Source organism: Formica exsecta, unplaced genomic scaffold, assembly GCF_003651465.1.
Source record: "Formica exsecta isolate Colony F162 unplaced genomic scaffold, ASM365146v1 scaffold115, whole genome shotgun sequence".
Taxonomy (NCBI): domain Eukaryota; kingdom Metazoa; phylum Arthropoda; class Insecta; order Hymenoptera; family Formicidae; genus Formica; species Formica exsecta.
In genome coordinates this window covers 345,893-369,944 of record NW_021848490.1, presented here as the reverse complement: position 1 = coordinate 369,944, position 24,052 = coordinate 345,893, and the positions used below count along the sequence as shown (strand labels likewise).

At 30.0% G+C, this 24,052-nt stretch overlaps 1 protein-coding gene across 4 annotated transcripts in view; it reads left to right on the top strand.

The window, feature by feature from the left end:
• LOC115237736 (TGF-beta receptor type-1) overlaps window positions 1-24,052 on the top strand; it is a 40,056-nt gene that overhangs the window by 6,726 nt on the left and 9,278 nt on the right. For 2 of the 4 annotated variants that reach the window (XM_029810999.1, XM_029810994.1), the window contains exons 2-3: window positions 7,396-7,510; window positions 16,010-16,164. In XM_029810999.1, coding sequence (XP_029666859.1) covers window positions 7,396-7,510; window positions 16,010-16,164 — 270 coding nt within the window. Of the gene's footprint in view, window positions 1-7,395; window positions 7,511-16,009; window positions 16,165-20,549; window positions 20,759-24,052 lie in introns of all 4 variants that reach the window. The other 2 variants (XM_029810985.1, XM_029810977.1) reach the window with 1 other exon arrangement.

Here is a 24,052-nt window from a genome sequence, read left to right as displayed (position 1 = left end):
ATCAATTAACAAAGTTTGATAACTCTGTAACGTAAAAATATAAACAGAGATCGTATATCTGACGCATTATCAATTTGGGCCACATTTGTCGGTTATCTCGATGCGCGTCTTTTCTCAACAACAAGATTAGACAAACTTTAATGCAATTTGATCAAAGAAGTTACTTACTTTGTGATGCTATTTGTGTCTGATGTTGTACTGCCGCTCTCTGAAACAAAAATAAAAGAAATTACTCACGCGCGCGACGATATTTGTTACATTATATGTGACAAGTTTAATTCATTTGGCGGGCATCAAAGCCGGGCAATAGTCGCAAATATTTTACAATTTCCATGTCAAATTAATCGATTATGTAAATATATGTAAATATCTTGTTTATCGAAATACAGTAACGCGTGAATATAAAAAATATAGTTATGCATATAGAATATATATATATATTGGGTTGAACGGAAAGTTTGTGCCGTTTTTTCGGTCTTCATCTCTTAGTAAAAAACGGAATGAACTTTCCGTTCAACCTGATATATATATCATAACAATTTCGTAAAGCATAGATATAGTATATTAAGCATATAATTATCAAAAGATATATGAAATAAAGTAAAAATTTTTAATTTGGCATTGAAAATTTGTGTTGTTAATGCCATAAGCTGTTGCTTATCATTGATGTATTCAACTGAGATATTATTTAAATTTACGATAGAGTTCAGAAAAAATGTTTAATGATTTTGAGATTTGATCGATTGCGATAGATTAGACAAATACAAAACTTTCGTATAAGTACATAAGCGGATAGGATTGATCTTTTCAGTAATAATATTTTTAAAACGCAGAATTAACGATCATATAAACTTGTTTACATTATGTATTTATTTATATCATTACCATCTGCGTTCTTATCTTCATATTTATATTTAATTAAGATATGGGATCTGGTATCTCATTTGTGTCATATTTTTTTCAATGCTTTAGTCAATGTATCTACAGAAAAATATTTAATTTGTTTCGTATTTATTAGCTTGCATAGCGTTTCATAAATATACATATTGTTGCTTCTCCGACATGTTAGAAAATGTGTTATTAAAAGTACATATTGAATTGATTAAAGAAAGAGAGGAAAATCTCACGAGAAAGCAATAAGTTTAATATTAGTATTAACATTTAAGTATTATGATCAATATATATATATATAATATTATTTTAAACTTGCACATGTTTATATGTTCATAATTCGAAAAAAGATATTAATTTATTGACATTAACATTGATTATATAATGTTACTTATTATTGGAATCAAATTGATTTATAATCTATACTATAATGTTACGTAATTATAATCTAGATGGGAGAGCTATGACTGAAATATTTCAACTTGCTTTTTTCTAAATCAATATATCTTTTATTGCATGATCATTTTAACGAGAACCTTTTTTGTTTTTGATTGAGAAAAAAGTTTGCGCGAATAAGAATTGACATAAACAACTGGACCGTAGCATAAAAAGATACTTGATATTTATCTTATGTTGTTGCAACAAGAAAGACCTCGTTCGGAAACACTCGATTTAACGATATCGTTGATGTATACATATAATAAGAGGAGCTTGTTCTCTCTCTCTCTCTTTATTTCTCTTTATCTCTCTCTATCTTTCTCTTTCTCACATACACAAATATACGCACATATACACTTTCCATTTCCTAACCCCTCGCCTTACTTTATTTGTTCTCCAGTATCTTCGTTATATCCTCTTCTCTTACGATGAGACCGATGGCTTTGCTCTGATGGATTCGATGCTTGGTAATTGTCGTGCATGCAAATCGGGCTCTCGAATTCTCATTGAAAAAGCAGTACACGCTCCGACGTTCCTGCAACCGATAGACGAAATGCCGTGCACGACTACTTCTTCGTCCCGGCGGTACATTATTATTCCGCGGATTCTTACGGACCATTAGCGTTTGCAGGCTGTTTGATAAAACGATCGTAGGTTCGACGAAAAGACTGACTAAGCGCTACCGCTTCAAGCAACGATGTTAACGAGATTCTATATATACATACGTACACGTCTGTACAACAAGTATAATGCCGTGCGCACGTAAATGCAAATATTAGCTAATGTCCATCGTAGAAGACGTATTAGCGTTGTTAAAAGAGCGATTACGTAGGAACAATAGGGAGAAACAAGGGTGAAATTTATAAATTATTTATTTCTGACAAAGTACACAAACACATACACACAATTAAATACATATATTGATTTTTCTTGTTATAAGTATATTTATATATATATTTGTCCATGTTACACTTGTAATATTTGTAACATTTCTTAATACCAAATTTAAAAATTACAAATATATAGGGTGTTTCAGAGTCACCTGCTAATCACTTCTTGAGATCATTTGAAGAGGATTTTTCGTAAGCCAAGATATCGAGGCAGGTCATCATTTTTTTGCAAGTTTCTAATTTTTGCCATTATATATCTTTGTAACTAAGTCTTAAATCAAAATTTTTTTAAGTAAATTCTTAGTAATTAACTGAAGAATGTAGTTTTAGTATAATCTTTTCATTCTCTCTTTTCAGAAAGTTTAGTTTTCTTTTTAGATCGCTTATAACTCGGAAATTATTGATGCCTCGACATTTTTGCTAAAAAAAAATCGTCTTCGAATGATCTCAAGAATCTGCCATTAGCAAATGATGCGGTGATTCTGGGACACCCTGTATATATAAGATATCTTATCTGATTAACTTCTGATTAATTCGGTTTATCTGATTAATTTGAAATTTTTAATAAATAGTTGATTTCGCGTGATTTCCAAACTTTATCAAAATTAATATAATAAGATTGAGCTGCTAATTACTAATTATTACATCATCCTCTAAATAATTTAGATTTTAAAACATAAAAATAAAATATTTATTTTATAATTAATTCTTTAATTTATAAAAGAAAATAATTATTAAAAAATATAGCTTGATTATTTTTATAAAATTTTAGTTTATAAGTTGATACTGCGATATGTTAGAATATAGAACGAGTAATAATTGCTTATAGCAATCGAACACCATATCTGCGCATGATAAATGATAAATACCATTATGTTTTGTGTTTGCGTTTGTGTTGTGTATGCATGTGCAATACATTGCTGTGCTCTTTACAGCATCATATATCTCTGTCGTAAGTTTTCGTGGTTGTAATCTACGATCAACGCGGTATTTGTATAAACTGAAGTCGCAATACGTAGATAATATTTAACGCGCGTGTCGCCTTACTGTCCAATAAAACGTCGATGTCATAATATTTTTTCTCGCGAGATACGGAGATAGGTCGAATGACGCGATTCCAATCGATATAAGGTAGCGAAAAAAAAATTCGTCTACCTCTTTATCTCTTGGCCAACGAGACATCATAATAAAAACACATAAAATTGCTTCAAAAAAGCAACCAGTACACACGACACGTTATTTCTAATATAATTTACAGTTGATTCACTCTTAGAGCAAACGTTCAATATGACATTAAACTTAATTGAATCTTGAATTTCTTGAAAAGAAAACGTTAAAAATTAGTGTATAGGGTATATCATAAAAATATTATATATTCTCATATGGTATTTAGAAAAATTCAACGTAGATTTTTTTAGTTAGAATTAATTAGCTGAGATTTAATTATAGATTTATTAAGTATCAAAAAAATCAAGCTTCGATATGCATGAAGCATGCATATCATTTCGTGGAAACTTATAAATAATTAAGAATTTTGGCTTTATTTTCAATAATTCTAGAGTTTTTGATAATTTTGGCACAAACAAATTCTGGCCGTTAAATTAAAGAAAATGTCTTAAGACAGACTGAGACGCCAAATTCACGCAACGTCTCACTTTATCCTGCGAGATTTTCTTGATCATTTTGCATCAGCTTTTCAAAGATTTATGGTTTTATAAGAGTTATAGAAAAAGTTCTATCTTTTAAAAGCAAACAACATCGATTAGAATAAAATAGTTACGAGAAACGCTTACATGTACGAGCGTCGAAATGAGATATTGATCGATTTTTGAGAGTTCTGTTTATTCTAAAACAGTTCTCCTCTATAGTATCGAGCATATTTTTGCATCTTCTAAATAGTTTTAATCATTAGCAGCATTAAATAATTTGTTTATTAATTTATTTTATCCGAGAAAGACTAACTGTCAGAATTATTTGTTTTAACTATTAAGAACATTAGAACTATTGAAAATAAAGTTCTAACTTATTATTTATAACTTTCCACGAAATAATACAATTATATAGTATAAAATATGTGTAATGTAAATCAATCTTAAGACTTTTTATATAATGTCATTTAATTTTGAATAGTTTACATTTCAGCGGAAAATTAATTTTTGTATGTATATATTTATGCCAGATATTATTTGCACGTATTATAAGAAATCTTATCATATGGTTGGAGTGCAATTCCAAGTAATTCCGTTGTATTAAATCAAGAATTTACATTAGATACAAAAAAGAGTGAACATTATTTGTATTTTTTTCCCTATCGTTCGATATTACGCATCAGAAGTGTTTGTAAATTGAACATACTTTGATCTGTTTTTTCATCTCACATTTATTAAAATTTATTATCTAATTATTATTCGACATTTATATTTAAATCAAATATAAAGTTCGGTAAAGTACACATTTAACACTAAATGTTCAGTAAAAATATGATTGTTATTTTGCGTGTTTATGCGTACTTGGTTTATGAATACTGAATATGAGATCGTGGCTATTTCGCGTTAATCGTTGAATTGTAAATTAGAGCTAGAAAAAAATAGCGCAATGATACCATTATCATCATACTGAATTAATTATTGATCGATAGATTACTTTTCTTACTGTGACATATTTCGTGACTATTAACTTGATAATTAAAAAATTAAAATGCATATTTTGATTAAAATGAATATTTTTGCAATATATACGCCAGAAAAAAACAAATTTTAATAAAAACTATATGTTTTGTTAACTAATTAAATCAAAATTAAATTAATTCTTTATATAAATAATAGTACATATTTTTTTTCGTGAGATATTGCGAAATTTTGACAGTATTACGAACAATTATTATAGCTTATAAGATTTGTATTTTATTTCGTGCAACATTTATAATGCAACCGTGGATGTACGATATTCAAAGCTTTACGAAAATTGGGATGCGGCGAATTGTATATAAATATTTTTTAGGCTCTCAAACATTCTAATTAAAAAAATATGAAGCCAGGCAACGAGGCCATTCAATGTAGGCGTATTTTAATGAGTTGAATTAAACTCATTCTATTAAATCCGCAATTGGAAACTTTAATGAGGTTCTTGAGTCAGAGTCTATTTAATCTATTATGTTTAATCAATAGTTAAGTCAATCAAATAAAATTAATATAACAGACATAACTAACTATTTTTTGGTGTTATTAAATTATTGTCTGTATAATGCTTATGAAGAATATATGCTTGAGAAGAATATATTTGTTTTAGCTGTATTTATGAAAAAGTGTGTTAACATGTACAATAAATTTAAAATGCGAAGTACATATATTTTACAAATCTAAATAAAAAGTAGATTTTTAAATTTTTTTAATTTTCAATTTTTTAAATATTTATTTTACAATAATATCTATTATACAATATATACAGGAATATGTGCGAATAAATATCGGTATATTTCATGAATTTTTATTTTATATTACGATTGTATTCTTATTGTTGTATATTTAAATTGTTGTCAAATGTGAACTAGAATTTTTCGTCTAGAGTTTCTTGTTCAAGTCGAAAATAATAGATTAAGACATGATATTGAAATTCGATGAGCTTATCGCAAGTTTGCATTAGCTTTTATAAAAGTAGCAATACTTGATAATGAGTGTAGTCATTCAAACTCCAAGATCTTTGTACTTATAATTTGTTTATATCCTATTCATGTTTTCTCTTTTTCGTGACAAGTAAAGTTCATGAAGAGTGATGAGCCTGTTTATCATGTAACATTGATGTCAGAACTTTATTGAATTTTTATATTCTTTTAATCGCAGCTCTTTTTTTATTACTTGATCCTGAAATTTTTATATTATGTTAGATTGTTAAATTTTTAAATTTTTGATTTTTTTAATATAGATTGAATATTGGTTCTATTGAAAATAAAAAATTTTGGTTTCTAGATTTTTGGATTTTTAACTTTTCACGTATTCTTAAATTCTATAATATTTTTTAAAATATAAAAATATGTTAAATTCTCTTTGTTGAATATCTCCGTCTTTCTCTCTTTCTCTCAATGTAATTGCGATTGGCAATTATTCAATATATCTTGAAAATTGTATATCAATATTTGTGAATTTCACGACGATGTTATATTATCGTAAAATAAACTGTCCCTCAATTGTGGTAAGAGCCACATAGCGTTTCACAATATATATATATATATTTTTTTTTTTTTTTCTTTCTATATTTCTTCCATTCCATGCCCAAGTATACAAGCGCTCTTTCGCGAAATTTATTTTACCTATGGAATTCAATATCATCAAATAATTTATAAGTTTAGTCGCAAGATTATAAAAGGTGAGAAAAATGAGATAATATTAATTTATCTACATTCATAATTACATATGGATACTCCTCTGCGTCATATCCTATATATATTATCATAAGCCATAATTAGTATAAAAGATTAAATATAATAACGATATATAAAAAAAGATTAACTTTAGGCAGTATTTCATTTAAAATAAATTCTTAAATATAATATTTATAATCTCTTAACTGTAAAAGAGAGAGAGAGAGAAAGAGAGAGAGAGTATAATTATAATTTTACAATATAATTTTATAATATAAGTTTAATTGTGGTTTGTAAACATAAATTAATAATCAAAAGAATTACATAATATAAATAACAACTTGAAAAATAGTTTTATAAATCAATTAAAAAAATCAATTTAAAAAAGTGAAGATGTTATGCAGGTGCAAATAAAATTGCACGAAGAATAATATAGAGTAACAACTTTTCTTTTTAATGTTTGTCTTACGATATTTATGATATTAATATATGATTGTAGTTGTGTATATAACAATGGTATATGTAGTTATGATAACAATCTGCTGCAAAAACAAAATTTTGATTGAACCTGTTGTTTATAATTATTAACATTGCCGGGAGTTGGGAGGGGGGGTATATTATTAACATATTTTGCTAATTATAGAAATATTAAAAATTTGAAATATTATGAAGAAGAATAGCGCCTAATAAAATTTTTACTAGAAACAATTTAATTTTAAAATAATAAAAGAATGAAACATTTTTTCCCTCTGATTATTGTATATATTATTTATATAAACAATTTAAATTATATAATTAATGATTTCTTTTTGTTTTTAGGGTTACTGAAGTGCTTTTGTGACATTTGCCTAGAAGCCAATTACACGTGCGAAACTGATGGCTATTGTTTCGCCAGTACGAGCTTGGAAAATGGCGTCATCACGTATGCTCGGAGGTAATATATTTGCACGTGGATTTTATTGACGAGTATGCGATTTAAAATCGAAATCCCCTTTTACACATTGATTCATTTCTCGGTTGTCGACAGATTTGCCATCAATTATATGGATAACATTCGATTGAAATTGGCAAACTTTTGTCCTCCGAGAAATTGTGTTTATTTTTCTTAATAAGTTTTTTTATTTAAAATTTATTAATTTTTAGTGCATTATATTGTTTAAGATATGTATCTGATTATTGGACAATTTGCAAAATAACTTATATTGATTAGGAGTGGGAAAATCGAATTTGTTTCGAGAAAAAGATGTGACATGGATATATTGTATTGACGTTTCATAATGAATTAGACGATAATCATTATGGCGTCTGACTTGTTAGTGACCGGTTAGTGACATTAATGTTAGTGCAGATTTTCTAAGCTAACGCGTTTGCAGAGAATAAGATCCAGATTCGTTATCGACTTCACTCTCGTTATCAATATAAGTTTATCATATGAAACGAACAATTCAGGCTCGCGTTGCAAGGATGCTTATTCTGTCTGAGTATAATCAACATTAATACAAAACTCACAAATTTGTTTAGGTAGGCATTTTTGTCTCAAACCTTTTTTTTATGATATTATTATTTACATAATTTTATTATTAATTGTTATCTTATTTCTAATTTTGATTTATTTTATTCTTTATTTACAATTTATGCATAAATATAACGCAAAGTTACATTTAAAATGAGATTTATAATATTTTAAAAAAGTTATATGATATATTTACTTTTCTTTTCTCTCTCTCATTTTAAAATTTATTTTGTTATAATAAATCCCAGATTTATTAACAATATATTTCAAATTTACGTATAAAAATTACTGTACAAATCTTTAATTTTGTATTTGTGAATTCCATCTTTCTATAGTAGTTAACAGAGTTTAGTAGTGTCTATATCTCTATTATTCTTTTATTATAATATTTGTAGTTTACACATTCAAGTTTTAAATTAAATATTTGTGAAAGATAAATTCTTTCATTCGATTGATCGCAAAGGCTATGCCTTAATGGACTAAACACGTATTTACTAGAGTTTCCTTATGTAATGTTTATTACATATTTGCTTCGTGCGTTTGTGGCGGTTCAGGTCACTATCCGCGAGAAATACCGCGCAGTCTTCATATCAAACGATATGGCCTTTGGTGGTTTCGCTTCAACGCGCGATCGATGCCCTCGTCGTGGTTTCCACGAATGAACGTTTAGCCGGTTTTCCAGCCCGCTCTCTCGCCCTGGCCATGATTAGCGCCCGTTTCGGCGGAAACGAATTATTGTTGTCGGCCGGTCGTCGCGTTGGTAACGTTACCGAACGTGATGCGTGGCGAGATTTCAAGTTCGAACTGCTATGAGGTACGGAAATTCTGGTCGCGATCGATCGCAGGGCGAACTCGGGGCGAAATTCGATGGTACCTTCCCTCTCCCTTTTCTTCCCCTGCGGTATCGATCTCGAATGCATCGAGGAAGTTTCTTGCTCGCGGACGTGGGGGTAGCCATATACAAGTTTCAATCGAGTTCTGACAAATGAGATGACACTTTTGTAATTTGGAGATCTATCGTTTTTGAGATCTTGTCGTCTTGAAAGAAAATTGTTGAGAACAAATTTATACGATGCACTTTCGACAATTATTTCAGATAAATCGGCTAAAATAAACATCTTGAATGAACGAGTTTTTATTTGGACATAGAAGCGCATTATTCAAATATATAGTTCAATGCATTTTATAAAATATTTAAAATACGGGATATACAAGGAATTTCCTCTATTTGAAGAATATAATTACTTTATTAAATTATATTATAATCTAACTATATATTATTCCTCATAACATATATAAAAATCTAATTCTTGTATACTTGTCCAAAATGAAACATTCTAATGCTTGCACAAAACATTCAGAATAGAATTTTATTTATATATTTTACTTTCATTCTCTAATCAGAACAATAGCGAGGAATAATTGAAATTTCTAATTCTGCAAAAACCTTACACGATATAACTTTCTTTGATTTCGAACAGTTTATCTAGAATACGACTATGAAGAATAAGTACATGTTGTAAATTTTAATCTTATATTGATTTATAAATTTCTCTATTAAATTATCATCTTTAAACTATTCTATAAATCATTTTTCATCATTTTTAATGATTTTAAATCACTAAATTCAAACTTCTAATCTGAATTTTCCAACATCATGCTCATTCTTTAATATTAGGTATTTATCAAACTTCTGTCAAAAATGAATAGGTTCAACTTTTGATTTTATAATTTTGCAAATTTTGTTTATGCCATTATCTATTATTAAGGTAACAATTCTATTGTTACCTTTAATTTTGGAAATAAAATATAAGCGTGTTTATCTAAATTCTATGCTTTGGAACAGCTTGCAATATCCGCAAGGATCGAAAGACTAAAAGTTGGGAAGATAGCGCAATGCGCGTGTGCCAAACGCGCTATGAACTCAACCTTCGCTCTGTAAAGATCGACATTTTTTTTATCATGGACGATGTCTCCCGCGGTTTCATCATGTCAAAGGACAAAAGTCTAATGCTGGGTAATGCATAATCTCAATTATATTGTGAGATATGGAGTTTTTCGTATATTATTAGATTAATATTTTGAAACTGAAAGTTTAATTCGATAATTTTAATATTGAATTAATATCATTAATTTAGATATATGTGTATATGTATCGTTGTCTAGTTTACAATATTATAATTTAAGATATCCGAATTTATTCTTACTATAGCGATTCTGAATGTTTTCTTGATTCAAAGCATGAAAAATTGCTTTTCTACTAGTTATTCTAAAACATTATATTATTTAATATTATTATAAATATGACGCAGGATTTATATGTATGTGAAACAATTTTTATATGAATTATATTTTCCTGATACAAAAGTTTGTTTTAACAACTTTTAAAAATTCGAAATAGATTATTTCGATTTTTTCGATTATTAATTACTTTGTGTTGTTTTTTTTTTTAATTTAATTTTTCGAATAGTGAAGTTTTAAACTCTTTTGCCAAAATAATTATGCATTATATGTCTCTTGAAATATATATGGCTTAATATTATATTTAATGTCGTAAAACATCTTCAACATTTCTCTCGGATAGAAACACTTGCTCGCTAGTGCACTCAGGTCACTGCGTTGCATATATTCTCAATTTCCAATCTTATCTACTTTTAATAAATGGATCACTAAATATTAATCGTATATATAATATTAGTCTCGTAAACTCCGTATCGCCTTTGAATATTTATTAATTTCATGAACATATTATATAATCTGGAGGAGTCTCAGCTGAATTTATATTTCAATAACGCTTTTTATATTTTAATAATGTCTCGATTTTTGAACGGCTTACTACTCTCGAAATCGAACAAGATCGACCGAGACAGTTCGATCATCCGAGGTCGCAGACGTGTGGACGGTCCCTTTAAATGTTTGATACGCCAGACGGATAATTCAGATAATTCGGTCGGAGATCGTATTGAAAATAGCGCGACCGAGATTACTCGATCCAGCTATAATGTGAAAGCAGCACGAGGCAATTTTATATGCGACCGCATAAATGCAAAATCTATCGATAGTGTTGCGTCGTTAAGCGTGAATCCACGTCGCACACGTTGAAAGATTTTATGGAATGTCGATCGAGCGAAAGTAGATCAGAATCGAAGGTGGACTTACAGTTACTTTTCTTTTGTCTCTACTTGTTTTATAAGAAGGTAAAATGGAGCGCAAAGTATATTTTTGATCGTTTCATATAAAATATATATAATTTTAATTATGTAATTGAAGTATTTATTTATTATTAATCTTTCGAATGGACAAAAGAACAAAATGTGTTTCTATCAGCATTTCTGACAAGAGAAGTTAAAATAAATATTTAAAAAAATTTTGATTATATAAATTAATTGGATAAGATATAGATATATTCGCGCAATTAATATAGTCACGTAGATAGATAAAGGAAATATAACGTTTGGTAACTTCGGTTTGGTAACTTCGCGAGCCTTCCGGATTAAACTTTAGAATTGTGGTGTTGTGAAAGGTGCCTCGACCGAAGTAACTGGCTGCCGCCGGAAGCACCCCATTTCTGCAACAGCAAGCCGGGCATCTATCGCTCGTGGATCTGCTGCGATAAAGATCTGTGCAACCTGAATTTATACCCAGTTTTATTATCTCCCGACACGTCCGAGTTGTCTTCAGGTATTCTTTCAAGGGCTCGCGACCGACGAGGGCTTTTTCTGTTTATATACGTGTGTACAATTTAACCGTCCTATACATAACATATTGTCACGGACTAACCCTTACGAAAACCGAGTGGATAGCATGTGACTTTTGAAATAACAAAAATAAATGGAGTAGCGTCATCCTAAGCGGATAGAATTGCATTATATATATATATATTTGCGAAGTTACTTGCATAAACAGACATAATGACGAACATCCTAACGGAATTATGAATTGCATTCGGTAAAGTAAAGTGTTATTGTGTTTTGACTTTCTTGTATATTTGTCATTTTGAAATAAATTTTTAATATATTCTCCACTCGTGTGAATCGCATTTAATCGGAAATGAGAGTGCGCAAATATTAGGCACGATCATAATTTTATAAAACATGCGAAAGAATTCGCCGATTGTTGTTCTTGCAATCTTAATATTCATAATTGTTTTTATATAATTCCAAATAACAGCAATTATAAAGAATTGCGGATTTTATTTTATATGTATACGGTATTAAATGATATTAGTTATACGTTCAGTCTTGTTTTGTCTTATTTACATTTTTTGGACAAGTTATCTTTTCGCAGGCACGTCGTACTATGTTTGTTTAATATTTGAGTATAGAAAATTAATTAATTTTTTATCTTCTGTGTTAAGATAAATTTGACAAACTTCGATCTTTGCTCTGAGACGATGAACTTGAACAGTTAATAACATGGTATCGCTAACGCAGATTTCGACTTCGTTTTTCGTGCTCTCGCATTAATGGCACACACGCTAATACGATTTGACGGAGGCTCGACCCATGAAATCAATTATCACGCGATCGGACGCAAATCAGCGAGCACTTGCGTCAGTAAAATATGCACGACGACCGATTGTCCAAGAGATTTCATGTCCGGCAGTTCGCATGCGATTCACGACTACGACGGTCAAATCGCGGCACGTGTTGTGGCTCACCTTGACGTGCGTGTCGCGACGAAATGCGATTTGCATAAGTTGCGAATGAAATTCTCGCGCGACAACGATATATATGTAATATACATATATACATACGAAAAAAATTTTAAAAGGGAACTAGAGTTATTTCGAGCATTAAGATCCGGTACTTGCGTTTCGTTTGACGTTCTTTTAATAATAGTTAAGCTCTTACGTGAAAAAAGTAATAGTTGAGCCGTTACCTAAAAAAGTTAATAATTCTTTGGGGGAAAAAAAATTATAACTCGGTAATACTATTGATATTTTTTTGTGTAAAGATAGCTTTAATTAATTGACAAATATGAAGTCAGTTATATTGATATTTTTTATTTGAAAATGTTATTCAAACTAATGTAAAATGAAAGCTTGATAAAAAACGGAGAATCTTATACACGAAAGATAATTTAATACGTTTATACATAAGATAGCAATTGAATCACATTTAGTTTAGAATGTGATTATATAATTATTCGTTTATAATATTTTGTCAACATGATCTTCGTATTAAATCAACAAGATTTAAAAAAAATCTTTTGTCTCTACTTGTTTTATAAGAAGGTAAAATGGAGCGCAAAGTATATTTTTGATCGTTTCATATAAAATATATATAATTTTAATTATGTAATTGAAGTATTTATTTATTATTAATCTTTCGAATGGACAAAAGAACAAAATGTGTTTCTATCAGCATTTCTGACAAGAGAAGTTAAAATAAATATTTAAAAAAATTTTGATTATATAAATTAATTGGATAAGATATAGATATATTCGCGCAATTAATATAGTCACGTAGATAGATAAAGGAAATATAACGTTTGGTAACTTCGGTTTGGTAACTTCGCGAGCCTTCCGGATTAAACTTTAGAATTGTGGTGTTGTGAAAGGTGCCTCGACCGAAGTAACTGGCTGCCGCCGGAAGCACCCCATTTCTGCAACAGCAAGCCGGGCATCTATCGCTCGTGGATCTGCTGCGATAAAGATCTGTGCAACCTGAATTTATACCCAGTTTTATTATCTCCCGACACGTCCGAGTTGTCTTCAGGTATTCTTTCAAGGGCTCGCGACCGACGAGGGCTTTTTCTGTTTATATACGTGTGTACAATTTAACCGTCCTATACATAACATATTGTCACGGACTAACCCTTACGAAAACCGAGTGGATAGCATGTGACTTTTGAAATAACAAAAATAAATGGAGTAGCGTCATCCTAAGCGGATAGAATTGCATAATTATACTCTTTGTGCAGTGTGGGTTTTTTTTTTAGTTGGAAGATTTAACGTCCTGCGTAAAGTATAATTGCTATTTTTTTCATTATACCGCGCGTTATAAATATATAGATACACATATACATGTTTCTTTATTTGCGTATTTATATCGATCCGTCAAGCATTTATGCATATATATATAATGAAGTCAGTTATATTGATATTTTTTATTTGAAAATGTTATTCAAACTAATGTAAAATGAAAGCTTGATAAAAAACGGAGAATCTTATACACGAAAGATAATTTAATACGTTTATACATAAGATAGCAATTGAATCACATTTAGTTTAGAATGTGATTATATAATTATTCCGTTTATATATTTTGTCAACATGATCTTCGTATTAAATCAACAAGATTTAAAAAAAAAAGCATTTTTTAACATTAAACGGAAAATATAAATATAAATTACAAATATATTGTAATATATCGTGCTAGGGTAAATGAGAGAGATTTTTTTCTATTTATTGTTGAAACGATATACGAAAGACTTAAAAAGAATCACATTCTTTAAAAAGATTTTATGTGGAATACTGCGCTTTTTCGTAGAATAATCGAGTTTGAAAGGTTCCGACTAACACATATTGCATCGTAGTGTTCATCGTTTGTCCCTAACTCACATTTTCTTTGCTGTGACGATTTCGGTTTGTTCAGAATGTGCGAGATGTGCCTGCTTTGAAGATCGTTTCAGGCGATTCGACTTACATTTCTCTCGACGAATCGAGATTGTCCCTTTCTCGAGTTCGTCGGGGTTACTGTAGTAGAACAAGCCCGATCGATAAAGAGTCGCATCGCGAGAGTCGACGCGGGGCTTCTGCGCTATACATACCGTTGTATGTTCCGAAGCCATTCCGACAGAAGTAACAGAATTTCAGGAATCAGGAAGATATGCACTACCTCACTGGCTACCCCCACATGTCAGGTATCACGAGAGTGTGTTGAGTTGCACGGTGTTGCGAATTTCTCTTGCTCCTTCCGACTACCAACCCCCGCTCTCGCATTTCTCTCCCGTTTTTTTTTTCTTTTTTGGTATTTCTCTTTCAATTTTGTGCTAGAGTTTTTGCTCAGTGATCCTATTTCCTCGACAGCATTCGCATCCGTGTGTGAATTGTGATGCGAAATAATCTAACGGGCGCGTATTTCGTACAATATTATCGGTCAATCGGCGAGCGTACATTTATATAATTTAATTTGTTCAATCACACACACACATACACACACACACACACACACACACACACACACAAGCTTTTTCTCCAATTTTACTTTGACTACTAAGAGATTATATATATATCATCTCTTACAGATATATCATGTCATGTAGTTACAAAACACAAACAAAATTAATCACTTACAAAATATGATTTATAAAATAAAAAATACTGAGAATAATAATAATTGATGTTAGATTAATAATTGCAAATATCATTATGTAATAGGCAAATTGATAGAAGTCGAACGGCGTCATCAAGTTAATTAAATTTGATTAAATGTCAGGAAATTCTCGAGATCTTCGGTAGCACGATAATTAATTAAATGAAAATATCAATAAATTTTAAATACCGGGAGAAAATATAAAATCTAGAAACACAGAAATCTATAGAAAATCATATAAATAGAATTTTTTTAAAGATTATAACTATTTATACATATATAAAATCCTAAAGGACATTTGTACGATGAGTCAGCTTGTAAACGTTTACTTCGTTAATAGAGCATTGAACGTGCTCGCGGATCATATCAAATAGCATAGAATCGATTTCGATAAATGGAGGCGGATTCAGAACGCAGTCTTAGAAGCGCGCTAATACTTTTTGTCGTGCTACAAAAGAGATATTCGGATTCTCGCTCGCGTTAATTTTTACTTTAAAACCGCACGAAATGTTTCCCTTGATTATCTCGTGCTCTGATGCGAACGCGTCTCACACCGAGTGTTCCTCTCGTTTTTTGAAACTGGTGCAAAATCGGCTTGAAGGTGCGTGAATAGACACCTGCCGCCGTCGCAGCCCGAGCCGCTCATCTTCTGCATGACGAGCGACTCGCGAAACACGAGCTTCGTCATCGAGTGCTGCAAAGAGGATTTTTGCAATCGGGATCTGAAACCTCCGCTGCACCCTCGCAACAAAGAAGGTACAGTCCAAACAGATCTGGAAGTTACGAAAACTCTGCAGGTGGCACGGGCTTTTGCTGCAACTCTCCTCTCTCACCCTCTTTTTTGTTTTTTTCTTTTTCTCTTATACTATCTCTGCAATATGATTTGTAAATATATTTTCTCACTATTTCTCTTTATTTTAGATTATTTATAATTGTTTCTTATTGTCAATCTATGCCGGTATAACGAATAGAGAGCAGTACATTGCTGGAGAAGACGATATATGATAATTACATATTTTATAATTAAAATATTTAATTATTTTGCAATTGTTTATTTAATATTCTATATAAGAATGTTAAATAAACTAAGAATAAACTAAAATTAACAAGAATAGAAATGAAAGACAATTGCGTACATGGCCCAAGGGAACTGTTTCCAAGTTTGAAGTCAGTTTGACCTAATCCACGCAACTATTTAAAGGGGTAGTTCTATCATCTGATAGTTTCGTAATGCAAATTTACCAACTACTAAAATTGTCAAGCTTTTGTTTATAAATCTATATTCTTATTTAATTTTATTATATCTATATTCTTTTATTATATCTATATTCTTAGTTAATTTTATTATATTGATTTTATTTATATATAATTAACGTGAATAATATAATAAACTTTCGTATTTTTTTAATTGCTATAAGATGAAATTTATCTAAAAAAATAAATTTTGATTGCGTTTCTTTTCATTGTTTATTTAAAGAATTTAGAATTATTGGATTTTATATATAGATTCTGTGTACTCTATTGGTCGCTTAAAGTTCAGAGGATAAACGTACAAATATTTTAATCAATATTTTCCACACGCACAATCATATTTTTGTCGCAAAAGATATCTAATTTAATCATTTGTGAAAATTTCTACAATCAAAGAAATATTGTTGTTGTCAACTTATTATTATTGTCAACTTATTTTTGATTATCAGGAATATTATTTTCCTCATAAACGAGTCTTTATTAATGAATTCAAAAGTTCTTTATTATAATAAAAATTTGATTGGTTTGATGTAAGACCAAAGGAAAACATTAGTTTTGCAAAACGATTCGCGTGCAACTTATTATTAGAGCTATTTCTAGCGTTTGATAATGTAGAAACGATTCAATCAGTTAGAACGTTTTCGTATAGTCAAGGGATTAATTAAATCGCGTGAGTTATTCTTTATAATCGGAATAATACAGTACTTTACACAGGCATACATATACATACATATATATGGTCTCCGGCAATGTATATGGCTATATTTTGCACTATTATCTCGAATTTGTTCTTACACGCTCTCTGTCGTGCTCTCGCCACCGTTATCTGTGTACATATGTATAAAATATATCAAAATCATTTGATGATATCTTAAAAGTAGATTATATCAATCTATTGATTTTTTAATGAAACTTAAATTTAAAAAAAGTTGATTCTTTAGTAAATTTCTTATTTGATATAATTTTTATATCAAATATTCTTATAATTAAAAGCTTTTTAAATTAAAATTGTATAACAGTAAAGTTTACTCGATATATATTTCATTAAGAATAACGCGTCTCTTTCTTATCTATTTGTGTATATCTTTTTAATTTGTGTATTGAACTGCCTTTGTTTTTTAAAATATTATCCGATGATTTTGAGACACTGTGTAGATTTCTATATCCGTATAACGCCATGTGCATTATATATTGTGTGAAGAATGGAAAGCTTTCGCGGCGCTGCAACACGCTGCAACACGTAAACGTGCACACGCGATGCACTACTTGCGTATTCGCGGATGCGTGTTGCGCTATCTCGTTCGCCGTTCATTGCGCTTAATAAAGCGCAACGTACCGGGCTATTTTATATCGCGGTTTCTTGAACCGCAGTGGAGTATTGTATAGTCCCGTTGTCGCTGGAGCAAATAAAATACAGAATTGAAGTAAAAATTATGGGATATTCTTCGTATTAATTAAAATACGAATATTATCATATCTTACCACTGAATATTGTACTTTATTAAATCAATATATTACGTGTCGCTCGCGTGTTTTATTGTATAGAAAAAAATAGAAATATCTATTTCTTGTCATATTGCATCACGAAAGATTGAATCGTTATTATTCATTACGTTAAACGCTATTGTATTTTGTTTTATGCGCGCAGTAACAAATGATACAGATAAACGTGATCAATAATTGTTTAGCATTTCATTAGTTTTCAAAATTTCTCCATTTTTCTCCGTTTCTTTCCCAAGCAGCATACGCCCATACTATTTGTATTGTCAATGTTGATTATATATTTTTATAAATCTATTCATATAAAGTAAAATAATCTTTAGTTTCGAAATTAGGTTGATAACGAGATTAGCATGAAATAAATAAAATTGATAATAAAATAAAGAGCGAGATATAATGAATTTGGACAGGTAAGATAATGTGTGAACGCATTATACGTTTGCTCATGTAATATTCGAAAAACGATCGAGATATTTGCCACCTACGGAGCTTGTAGTCGCTTCAAGGCAATCTTCTCCTGTATTTTCTTACTTACAAGCCCATCATATGCCGGAAGTTTTTCTGAGTAAACTCTGAAAGAACCGGTAGCATGTTGCCACAGTTCTCTTCTCTGCACTCTTTAACGACAATACTATCCCGTAGTAAGTCCGGTAGAGCGTGACCCGCGAGAAAGGGTGGCTTTTGTAAATATCTTTCCCGCCTCCCGTAGTTATACCCTCAAACTCTCTGCAAAACTTGTAGTTCTTTTTATTAATTTCCCCAAGAATGCATTATATATTGATGATTTAATCTCCATTATTATGTCGAGAAACATCGAGGAACTTGACATGAGATTCTTGAGCAAAAACATTATAATTATATTAGACTCATTAAAGGCAATCGCGTTTTTATTAGTATGTATTATCTTGTTATTGATCTATCTTTCACGAGCGCGCATCTCATGTCAAATTTCTTTTATAGCTCTTTCATTATAATACAAACTAAAATATTAATAGTAATTTTAGTTAAATAAGATCGAAGTACTGTTATCTTCTTTTCCGCATGCCTTCTGAGTTTATGTGCCTTCTCTTTATATGCAATTTTGAGCATTTCTATTTAAATTTAAAAGTAATTTAAAGAGTATAGAACTTAAAGGATATCAAGATAATCTTCTTTTCTTAAGAGTAGTAAAATAAAATATTTATAAATATTTACTTTTTATATCTATATATATGTTACAATATTATATCTGGATGTTATAAATGTATTGTAAAATTCGCATCAAACTATAGACGTTTTTAACAAATTTGAAATTGTGTATTTCAGAATAATTGTTATTCTTTTGCAGTAAGTTTATTTAACAAAGTTAATTTCTTAAAAATTATCATTACAGAAATGTTTAAGAAAAATGTTTTTGAATATTTTATCATTTTATATATATAATATCAAGTAAATTCTATTTAAAATAAATTAAAGTTTTGTTATCTCTATAAACTTCTTTAGTTTACTTTAAATAAATTTTATTCAGACACATATTTAAAATTTGTTATCGAAATATTTACAAATTATTAAGTTGTGAAAAAGAAAAGATAACCTAATCAATCGATAAAAAATTGTTTTTAAAATTATCAGATTAAACTTACCTTAATATGCTGTGGGATTACGATGCATATTTTACAAAACATTGTGTATACACTTTCTTTAACTTCTTCAAGAATATATTAAAGACATCTGATGATTTCCACATTAGTCTACATATATTTATGTGTAAGGAATATGTAGGAAAATATATATTTTTAAAATGTTCCGCAATTTTTTAATATTTAAATTATAATAAGAAAATATTATTATTATTGAAATATAGATTTTTTTGAAAATGTGGTTGCTTATTGTTCATCTCTCATGGTATTTTTATACATTTTTTTAGACATATATAGGCTTTTTTTAAAGATTTAGTTGCATCGATAAGTTTAATTAACTCTTGGATTATATAGGACAATTATATTTTTTCTTTTTAAATTGTAACTTTAATTTTAAGTTGTGTCAAATAGTATCTTCATCTATCATATAAACATTAATGAAATTAGGATCGAATCTAAAACTGGCAATCGGTGCAATCAGATCTCTATACGCTAATCACTTTTCTACAGCTTATTAAATTTCGCATAATATACTCAACCAATTTTAAAAGACTGCTACATTAGCATTTCTGTGTCTTTGTGTATATTTTTTACAATTAGACACTGTTCTACTGTAAAATCTTATCTTCAATAATCCGCTAAAACGTTTTGTCATGTACCTCTACGAGTATGTTACGTCATCTTTACAGCAGACATGGAAAACGCTTTTTGGCGATGTGAACGTCGCAGTCTGGTCCGCGGCAGTATTCGTCATGTAAATTATTTTCCCAGGTGTTACAATAAGACGAACTTCTTTCCGGACACCGAGTACTCGGTCTGGTGCACCACGAACAGTACGCTACACGGTCCAGATGGCATCGAATTCGTGATCGCCTGTTGTGATCATTCCGACTACTGCAATCGCGATCTAAGGCCCTCCTTTCCCACTCACGAGTCCAGAGGTCGGCCGTATTCTCGCTTCGCGAGCCACCTCGAAAGAGGTACAATAAATCGCAGCTAAAGCGGCTGCCGCGAAATTCCTCGCCAAGGTTGCTTTGGTCGCAAAGTTTACTTCCCCGAAAGATTCTCGTGCAAATAAACTTGTCAATAAATTCAATGACGGAATCCATAATAAGAAATCCATAAGCAGTATGTAATATCTATTTAAAACGGAAAAAGTAAATTTTAAATAAAAAACAATAGAAAAAAAATATATATATATATATATTTATATTATAAGTTGTTATCAATGAATATTTTTACTCTGATTATTCAAATTTCTGATTTGTATATTTTTAATAATAAATAGTTTGTATAGCTTATTTTGTAATTAGATAATCCAATATTCATCGAGATACAGAGCGATATATGGTCGGATGTATTTTTTACCTTGTCCGTTCTAAATGGATCAGCCGTGATATGATGCGAGCGATAGCTTTTACTTCTGTAATCATCGAGTAGTAACGAGGTGATTTACGCAAATAACTAACAGCAGCTATTACGTGTAATCCCGCTCAATAGTTTAACAAAAAATAAATAATGTATCGGATGAATACCGAGCGTTTTTTTTATTGAAGAACGTGTTAATAACAAAAGCGGTTTAAGTTAGATTTGAAAAAAAAGTTTAACTTATCGATATTTTGTTGAGACATCGAATTTTTTATAATCGATATTGAAGTTTTTGAATATTAAATTTTCTATTTCTTTGTCTCATGATGTGATGATTTGGTAACTTTTGAACGCGCGCGTTACATCAACAATTTATATAACAGCTTACGTATTGAAACTGTTGATTTATGCGTACAGTGATACAACGAGGAAAAGACTTCGAGTTCTCGGAAAAAGCGAGAAAGAAGCATAAATTTAAATAAGCTATTGAATTCTGTCAAGTAATGCAGTCCGCGAAACTTTTTTTGAGGTTCTAATTGTATTTCAATGGCACTTGAAATATTAGTGGCAGATTTATATGTTCCGGGAAAATTTATATTTATTATTTTATATAGACGTACTGTATGATGTTTTATTAATTTATTATTTTGTATAGAGACGTTTTGTATGACATTTTTCTTTTGACAATAAGTATTTTACAACAATTATTATAAGATTCTTAAATTTATCTTATAATATTTTATTTCTCTTTCGCATTTTTTCTCTACTATAGTTTATTTTTATTAATTTAATATAATTTACTCTTTTTTACTATTTAAAAAATTTTAATTATATACATATATTCTCTCTTTATCGTACATGTAAATCTGTCATTGTTCGAATTGCGACGCTTTAGCTTTTCGTTTTGAAAAGCTTTTTTGGATTGCGGATTAACGGGGAAAGAATTTTTCTGACGGCGACCTTGGTGAGGCACGCGTGCGACAATGATGAGAGAAACGGGGGGTAACGATTATCGATTTTCTACGCTTTTGTGAATTGTCTGGGCGCGCACTTTTCACACTTCTGTCTCCTATGTATTCCCCACGTTTCACGTTTTCGTGCCATTTATCTTGCTTGTGCTGAGCTGACAAGACAAGGAACGGACTGGCTGCCATCGACCGACAATTTTCTTTATCGCAATCGCATTTATCGTGTTTTTTCGCTTAGGACGAGTTTTTACTGCAATAGAATTCGACATTTTATTGCTGCTACAGAATGATGCTGTTTCGTTGCATAATGCAAGATATATTTGAACTATACAATGCACATGCAGTGCGCATATTATCTTTAGCGTCTTTAAAATAATTATATAGATATATATACATATAGCGCGCTTTATATAATATATATTAAATCTGAAATGTTTCACATTGATTATGTTAAACATATTTTGGCGTTAAGTAAAATCTCGCAGAATGACTTATTTAAAAATATTATTATTATAATCAAATAATATATATGTTAAATTATTAATTTAAATACATATCTTATTTATTTTTATATACATTGCTAAAAAAACTTAAACTTTTTAAACTTAATTATAAAAGCTGTTTTTTTACTGAACTTTAAATGTGTGTGTATATGTGTGATGTCATTACATCGTGCGCTCATATATCGCGTGCATCTCCTGTTCATAATAAAGAGGGGACGCAGATAACTCTCCTATTCTGTATATGTTACGTGTAGATAAGATAATAACGGGTCATGTTCCAATGCATTTTGCAACGCTGAGAAAATCTGATAAAACACCGAGGGCATTCCTCTCTTGGACCATGTTATCATTTTGTATGTAACTAGAGTATGCTAATTTTCTAGAATACAAACGCTTTCCAGTGTCATATTAACACATCTTTGTATCTTTTGCATATATTAAAAATCTCTTTTAAATTAAATAATACAAAATTATAGTATATAATATATAGTTTTTATTATTTGAAACATTTATTTACATGAATCGTATAAATAATTAGTGTAATTGTATTGTAGGATTAAACAAGTCTCCAATAATATATATTTCGTTAAAAATGATTAGTTTTGCGAAATAAAATTTCACATACGTGAACGAGATGTTATATGTAAAATTGTTATTGATTGATATGCAAGCCTTCCGATTGTCGTTCAATTTACTGGCTTGACGTTTTGATCGTGAATTCAAATTTAATAAAAGGTGAAGCCAGATCTATTTGACTTATATTATATTGAAATGTTTACATACTATTAATATATATATATATAACTCAAATCAATTGAAAATAGAATTCCTTTCTGAAAGAATCAGTTAATAGTTGGCCCATGATGATAAAAAAAACGAAGTTGTCAGTTATTGCACATGGTCTGTATAGTTCGAACTATTAGAGAGATACAGAATTCTGTGGAGAACGTATCGTTGATATCTATATCAGCAAATTTTGATGGCGAATAACAGACGAACGTGGATGCAATTTGCCAGCGCGAATGGAATAGTCCGGCCTCGGGAATATAAGGTAACGAAGCGTATGCAACGCGATTCGAACGAAGGGATGATAGGATAGACTGAAAGCGATATTCATCGATTATACGTGTCCCAATAAATCCACGAATACGGCCATTTATCGGCAAGTATCTCCACAGCAAGGATTTGATATTGCACGAGACGCGCGTTATATGCTCGCTTATGGAATTTGATGTTCACGTGGCGGTTTAATCAGTTTCGATGAGGATTTATCGGCGGCACACGGGGAAAATATATTTTCGCATTAATCTATTACATTGTTAACATTGGATCATACCGTATTATCAATTTTGTAAGATTGTTATATATATATATATATATATTTTTTTTTCTTGTTATATACGATCACAAAAATTATTAGAAGATATTTGAAACA